At 43.3% G+C, this 8,120-nt stretch overlaps 1 protein-coding gene across 1 annotated transcript in view; it reads left to right on the top strand.

Annotated features, from left to right (window-relative positions):
• Positions 1–1,686: 1,686 nt before the first annotated feature.
• The window catches only part of LOC131968442 (membrane-associated guanylate kinase, WW and PDZ domain-containing protein 3), a 186,171-nt gene continuing 179,737 nt past the window's right edge, over positions 1,687–8,120 (top strand). Inside the window, exon 1 of the mRNA XM_059329324.1 lies at positions 1,687–2,568. Within this exon, the coding sequence (XP_059185307.1) occupies positions 2,262–2,568 (307 nt within the window). The 5' untranslated portion in view covers positions 1,687–2,261. The remainder of the gene's footprint in view (positions 2,569–8,120) is intronic.

Here is an 8,120-nt window from a genome sequence, read left to right as displayed (position 1 = left end):
TGAGAGAAAATGTCCTTGCAGGATTTTATTTAGGTTACATGTAATTCCAGGCACAGGGGTCTAAACCACAACATGATTTCTGGGCACAACATGGAACGATTTAAAAGGCCAAGCCATCTATAATCTGGATTTAGTCACGTCAGGCCAACACAAAGTCAGCTAATATGGTCCTTAAAAAACTGTTAGTCCATCATCGGTCTTGACGTTAAGAAAAAGACCTCATTTTTAAAAGTCCCTCCTACATAAATCCTGCAGAATCCCAGGAAACACTGAGTTGAATGTGACTGCATCAGCCTTTTAAAGGCCACAGTTTGTTTGGATCCCTGCTCCACTCCCCAGTCCCCATCAAAGACATGATAGCATTGTTAATCATCCTCTACAAGGCGATGAATTATTCAGCGCAACATCCAGGGTGGCAACTCTGTATTTAAACACAGACTTCTAATGCATCACACCCGGAGAACAGAAACTACTGCTGCTTCATAAATACTACAGAAGGTGTGTTCCCTGCTTCCAGTTATAAAGTTAATTAACTCGACTACATGACGCTGACATACGACCATCCAGTGAGTCAACACGCCCAAATTGTCAGAATCCATCCTGCTACATTGGGAGGTTTAGGGTTGGGCAAACACAAACTGTGCATCATTTATAACATGCTGTGAAACACCACTAGTAATCTCCAGAGATGAAGTGACATTTACAAAGTTTAATTAACTTCCAAAGCGACACTTAAAAACCACTTTGGTTTTTGCATCATCTTGCATTTTTCATCAAGCTTCCAGTAACATTTATTATAAAAACAGCATTACGTAAAGACAAGGGAGCTGTTATATTTCATAAATAGTTTGATACCAACATAAGTTTATGTAAATGTATGAAAAAAACTCAACCTGTGCTCTCAGGCCATGAAATGTGTAGGCTTTGCATGTAGGTGGGCTCCCCTTGAATAAAAGGTCATATTTTTCCGCACTAGGCCTACATAAATAATGATAATATATTCATGAACACACTACTAGCTGCATTTTCTGTATAAACAGTTTGAAAACAAAGGCAGAGATACAGCTCAAGAGATAATTAACGATTAAGTCAATTCAATCACTGTCTTATAGGTCATGCATGGAGAAATGCAGTTGTATGCAACCATGCATAATGATATGGAGGTATGTAAATCAAAGAGCTCAGGGAGGGATGAACTGGAGCAGTAAATTGTTTTGATCTCTGTTTGTGTCAGCAGGTGGCGCTGTGGAGACACTTATTAAAATCAAGCAGAATCCTCCCTGAGAACACTTACCTCACTCTGTACACATTAAGAGTCTTAATTAGGTGTAATTTGCTCTGCACGCTTAATATTAAGATTACATGCTCCATGTATTTTTAGTTAGTCTTTCGTTACACTTATTTGGCCTGATATCCAAGATATTGAATCTTTAAAAAATGCACACAAACAATACATATATATTTTAAACAGCGGCTAACATGACATTAAATTAAAGTGAGCATTACTGGACTCATATAGTGTGTTTTCCCCGTTTAGTACCACAGCACACCGGAGGATGGAGCCAGCATGAGCGTCTACAAAACACTTCTGCCGCTGAGCGTAAAAAGGGGCGTTTCTGAGCTTGGCAGCGTCTCTGTTGGCGGTGCCAGGTGTGTTCAAACCTGTAGCAGACCAAACGCTCGCAGATGTCTCACAGCTCAATCACAATGGGCTGGACCTCAACCGCATGAACCGCCAAACCGGCGCTCGCTGCCGCCCGTCTATTTTCAGCCTGCCCACAGGTATGAGGGATTTCTCGTTGACGCACTATATTTCAGCGACAGACACTCCACAATCCGCCGCCGAGTGAGTAACATACTCTCTGTTTACATTTTGTTTGTGACTACTTGGCGTCGAGAGGCTCCCCCGGAGACGAAGCAAAGCGCGGATATGGTTCAGGAGACGCCTTGGAGAGCATGAAACCAGAATTGTTCCCCTTTTAACCATCTTGCCGCTATCAACTCCTGTTTTACGCACACGGAGCGCTTGGATTTATTGCAACCCAGGCAACTGTGCGCACACCGGAGCACAAACCCAGTGGGATGACAAACCTCAGCGGCATATTCACGGGGTGAACATCAGCCTCCTAGATGTCAGGGAGATGAAATCCCCAGCAGCAGGTCTGGATATTAACTCAGGAGGGTTTATTAGGCCGCTCGTTTAACAACAGCAAACCGAGGCGACTGTGTTAGATCGTTACTTGTTCGATAAGGGAGTAACCATGTCCAGAACACTGAAGAAGAAGAAACACTGGTCCAGTAAGGTGGTGGAGTGCGCGGTGTCATGGGGGAACCTGGGGGACTTTGGCTCCGTGGTGGAGGTCCTCGGAGGAGCAGAGCTGGGACAGTTCCCCTACCTGGGCCAGATGAAGCTGGACGTGCTGGTGTGTCACGTCGGGAAGCTGCCCTACTACGGGGACGTTTTGCTGGAGGTGAACGGGACGCCAGTCAGTGGACTTACAAACCGTGACACCCTGGCTGTCATACGCCACTTTCGGGAGCCGATTCGCCTGAAGACGGTCAAACCAGGTGAGTCCTCTTTCCAAGCTTTCCCTTTCCAACCACCGCTGCTTCTGTTTCTGCTGTTGCTGTGTTACCTGAGCTCTGTTTGTAAGATGAGCGTTTTGATATATGTGGCATCCACCCAACACAACCACCCTCATGATTGTACACACCCAGTGATGTAGAGAGACAGTGGCACCCATCACTGCCAGACTGTGGCCATCTCTAATAATATTCATCCTTACAGACTCCCCCCTCATAAAACTTGCAACATATGTCTCCTTGTAAACATATCAGCTAAAGTTGACTACACCATTACATAATAGCAGGGCTGCCCCCTATTAGTGAATAGTGGTTCTCAACCAGGGGTCTGGGGATCCCCAAGGGTACCCAGAAAAATGGGGAATAGTGTGTTGTAACTGTTTAATTCACTATAGAAGTGATGTCAATGTGAATAAGATCCGAAGGAGTGACTATTCTGATCGTAGGATTAATTTCCTCCACAGTTCCCCCCTCAGCTGTAGAAGTTTGGTGCCAATCATATCTAACAACAAAAATCATTTTCAGATTGAAGTCCCTGAAGTGAAATTTTATCCATTGGGGATCAGTGGCCTAATTTAGGGGTCCTTGACATTAAAAGGGTGCAAAACTACTGGAGAAGTCAACTAATTGGTCATTTTAGCCGTCTCGACTAAGATTTCTTTAGCAGATAAGTCATTTTTAATGCTTTTTCATGTGGATTACATATTCCCAAGGAACCTATGAGCACATTGTTGGTATACACAAGATTTTAAGTGGTGCTTTTGCTAATTCTTTATGGAGAAACTTAGTTTTACAGGTCAACCAAACAATTAGTCGACAACTTGTCTGGGTGTGAGTCGACTAATTTCGTCTTCAGCCCTACAAAATGGAACAAAAAGGTGAATAAAGAGAGTTGAGCTGTGTCTATCCACCACTACATCCCTGCACACATCCCAAAGGACACTCCGGACTTCTACTGTAAACCTACTGTCCCATAACATCTAATCGTCCAATTCTCTCACCACTTTCTCAGGGAGATCGAATAGTGATAATGGTAATAATGGCATGTAGCCCAGATGGAGCCTTCTAGGCTAAGTGCACTTACATGCATAGAAATAAGGCCTAATTACATCCTCCATTATTCAGGCTCCTCTGCTGCCCATTGGCCACAGAAAGCCCTGAGTGGTTAGCTGTGTTGTACCCCGTTCTGCTATCATTCAACATCCAGCTCTCCAAGGATGCTGGCTGCAACATCCAAACACTCTGATAATGAGGTCTAATAGCTGGGATGGCTCGGTGACGCTGCTGCTGCACCGCGCCGGTTCTGACCTAAGCTGAGCTCCTCCGGTAGAAGGGTTTACTGGCTCAGGAGATACAGTTGTGTGTTTACCGGTGAGGGTGACGGCCTTACTTTATGTATGCTGAAGCTGGAATGTCTAAACAACTGAGACTGTTCAAAAGGTTACATCAGCAGCAGCAGCAGCAGCAGCTGAGTCCCAGGACCTCGGGCCAGGATCTCTAAAGATCAGCTGTATGTGTGCACATGACTACTTATGGTGCGTGTGAAGTCATTCCAATGAGTTTTCCTGTGTTTTTATTAATTTTTTATATCTTTTATAAGCAAACAAGAGATGAAAGGGAATGTGTGTGTGTGTGTGTGTGTGTGTGTGTGTGTGTGTGTGTGTGTGTGTGTGTGTGTGTGTGTGTGTGTGTGTGTGTGGTGTGTGTGTTCCGTGGCTCTACACTCCCCAGAGCTTCTAACACCACGCTCTCTGCCCCACTAACCAAGGATGATTAATAAAGGGCATGGAAGAACGAGGGAGAAAGACACACAAAGAAACAGAGGGAGAGAGAGAGAGACATAAAGAGAGATGGGGAGAAAATCGGCTCTGCCTTTGGCTCCAGGCTTAACTCCCACGCGAGGCCTTTTTTTCCCCTTCTTTAAAGCTCACAGGGAAGTAATAGTTGGCAAAAATGCCCGAATTCCTCATCACCTATTTCTTCACTGTCACTCTTACCAGTCTGGCCTCCGTAGTCATATGTGATGTAACAACCAGCATGGATCAGCTCTTGGATGTTCTGTTAAAAAAGGCCTCACAGATCCCCCCCCGGCGTCAGCATACAGATGGGCTTGTTACATTGTATGATTACATATTGTGCAAGTGTGTACGTCTGCACTGTGTGTATACATTCCTGTGTGGTAGCCTCATGTTTAATTCACACCTCTTGCATAATTGAGTTAGTGAGTGGATTTTCTCCACGCTGATGGAGGCGGCGGGCCTAGAGGATCAGCTGTCACCGGGAAGCCCGGGAATCTGCGATGACATGACGGCGGCCGGCAGCGACGGCTCTTTGGGGTCTACCAGATGTTCCCCCCTGTGCTCTGCCCGAGATCTCCTCGCTCCCTGGCTGCCCGTGCCCTCTGGAACTGGTGTGCTTCCTGTGCTGCGCCAGCTCCCGACATCTGGGGCGGAGCTACGAGGGAAGAGATGTGCAGAGATGCAAAAGCAGAAATGAGGATCTGAGGCGTGGATGTAGAGAGAGACAGGATGGGAGATGCAAGTCTCCATGGAGGCTATTATCTATCTCAACCATTGATCGAGAGCTATGTGAGAGTTGCACACAGCACTTCACTTACTTTTCTGCTGCTTCTGGCGCATCATATATATTCTCCAGGGACCGCCAAGAAGCTTCTCTCACATGCATACATCCTCACATATATACATTTTTTACTGTTTGAAATGAAGAAGTTAACACCAAGCCTACGCCGAGACTTGTACCGCGAGGTGAATGTGCTCATTTCCCTGGTATCTTTGATTAAGCTGGAGACGCCTCTATTAAAAGCTCTGTAGCTCTGCGCTCGGTGCAGGAATCTATTTCTGCCGGTACCCCCAGCTAAGGATCGGAAAAAGATGCCTGATGAAAAGGTTCATGAATGGTATCCCAGATTTCCTTTTTCCGCCGCTCGGTTATTTTCTGCTGCGCTTCCTATACGTTTGCAGCTTCAATCACTGAGCAATCAAAACATAGATACAACCTGTAGCCATTTATATGCAGCTGAATGGATGATGACTGACATCAAATGAATAGTCTCTGCGGTGGAGCTGGTGAGGCAAGCTTTCTTTGGTCTTTCTGACAATTAATATAAGCTATTGAATGTATGAAACACATGTAAACAAGTCCTCTCTGTAAAAGTGCTGCACCCTGCTTCTGCAGCTCTTTGATTTTCAGTCAGACAGCCAGAATTGGCTCCATGATATTTAATACAGTCATGAAATCTTAACAGCAGTCATCAGATTGCAGGTAAGCTCAAATAAAATGGTAATTAATGGAAATACTCAAACACCTTTGGGGCGTGAGGAACAACAGCGTTTTTATTGAGAGATGATAGTCATTTTATCTTTATTGATTTTAATGGTTGATAATTGTTGGTGTGATAATGAGACCATATTAAGTCTGCAGAATGGCATAATGCATCTGCTTCTGTAAGCTCCAGAGTTTCAGAAGTGAATTCTGTTCTTAATTACCTCTGAATTAGGAAGTCAAATTGAATAACAGAGTTTGTTTAAAGCGGCAAAGGATTCTGAAATTGATAACGATTTGTTGCCGACTCTAAATTATATTTTGAGTCGCCCGTTTCTGCTCACACGTCATTATATTTTTCTATTACCTGCTGATCATGCCAATAGAGAAGAATACAGAGTGACATGAGCCCCTAAGCCCCTGTATCAAACGGCAATAGTGTGTGTGGGTTAATCACATTAATGCACCTCTCATATCAGGAAGTGGCTCTCAATGGAATCATCCTCTTGACAGGCGATGCTTTGTCACTGCAAAGAGATTTGTAGTCGGCTGCACACAAAAAAAAAAAATGGGGGGATTGAGCGAGAGTGAGAGTGGGAATACAGCAGCCCAGAGAGCCTGGTCAGATAACTAGAGACAGCTGTTCCCGCCTCAGAGATGTTTCTGACGATCAGCTGAATGGAAGCAGGAGAGCTCAGAACTCATCACAAACTAATTTAAGCGGAATTATTTGAGTTAAAGTGATTACGAGTGTTTTTTATGCAGATTTAATAACACAGTGGCTATGTTTTGTTTTGCTAAATCTGTTTAGGCTCGGGCACTCACCCTGCTGCTCTGCTATTGGATTATTCACTGTTTGGAGCTACTTTTGCGCCTCTTTGTGATTTTAATTGCACCGTTGCCTCGTATGCATGTTGCTGTATGTCGTCTACAACTGTCTTGACAATGCTTTCTAGGCCAGGCGTCCCTTGGAAGAAAATTATTATTATAATGTCATCGGTGCCAACTGGCAAGCAAAAGGCTGAATGAAGAAATCGACACGTAGATAAAATTATTACTGTACACACAACAAATGGTAGGAAGTGAATTCTCGTGTGCCTCATTAATAATTTACAACGTAGGTAACACTGAGTATAAAAATGAAACTTGGCAAACCTCTACAGGACATTTATATGAAATATAAGCAAAATATTGCATCAGGCAGCTCTCCTCTGCTGCTGTATTTGTTGAAACGCCTCAGCTCTGATGTGCCTCTACAGCTTAAAGGACCATACTGCTGTTTTTGCATGTTTCAGCCCATTAACTGCACATATGTATATTACTTTTGAACATTTTCTAAAGCATGCTGTAGTGTTTTTAGATTGCTCAGTGTGTTTTCCTACCTTCCAGGCTTCTACTGTTTTCAGCTCATTTCACTGCAATAATGAAAATCAGTGAGTGAGGCAGATGTCAAATCTGCTTTTGTTGTTGTCATAGATATGATTGTGTGGCAATAAAGTATTGATTTTTGCACTCGCAGCTGCACTCCCACACAATGACAACGTCACTTTGATGAAAAAATAAAAGCAGACGTGATATTCAATCTGATGGATCAGTTAAAAGTGCAGTATGCGATTCTGGAGGAAGACAGTCGATTGTGGTGTCTCATTCACACGTTTGATTGGCAGAAGTGATGGCAGACCACTTAAAGCGTCAATATTTGATGTCTTTGGACTCAGAAGTCAACTATCTTCCTCCAGAATTGCAGCCTGCACCTTTTAACTCAAGTCTCTGCAAGATGATTTCTTATTAGAGACCTACTCATATGTTTTTTTTTTTTGCATTTGATACAGATTCTAGGGGGAAAATTCAATACTTTGATCACCGATTCACTGATATGGAAGCTGATATAGTACATTTTTGAACTGGAATGAAAATAGATGTCTTCTGTGGTCATTGTGCATCGATATGACTCTGCAAAGCAATAAGACAACTCAAAGTGCTCTACATAAAACATCAGTGCATCACAACATACAGGGTATGAAACTCAACCAATTCTAGAAATTAAAACTGAGAAATAAAGTGAGTAAAAATAAAATAAATTGCTAACATTTCTAAATCATCCCAATTATTGTTTTCTTCATTTTATATTTTGTAAAAAACATTTTCATATCAGCACATATTGGGCAACACATGCTGAGATAGATAAATGGATAGATACTCTATTCATCCCCATGGAAAAATTCAGATATCCAACAGCATCAGCTAACAGTACA

Source organism: Centropristis striata, chromosome 3 (genome assembly GCF_030273125.1).
Source record: "Centropristis striata isolate RG_2023a ecotype Rhode Island chromosome 3, C.striata_1.0, whole genome shotgun sequence".
Taxonomy (NCBI): domain Eukaryota; kingdom Metazoa; phylum Chordata; class Actinopteri; order Perciformes; family Serranidae; genus Centropristis; species Centropristis striata.
Note: the sequence above shows the minus strand (reverse complement) of the source record. Positions and strands in the feature narration are given on the sequence as shown.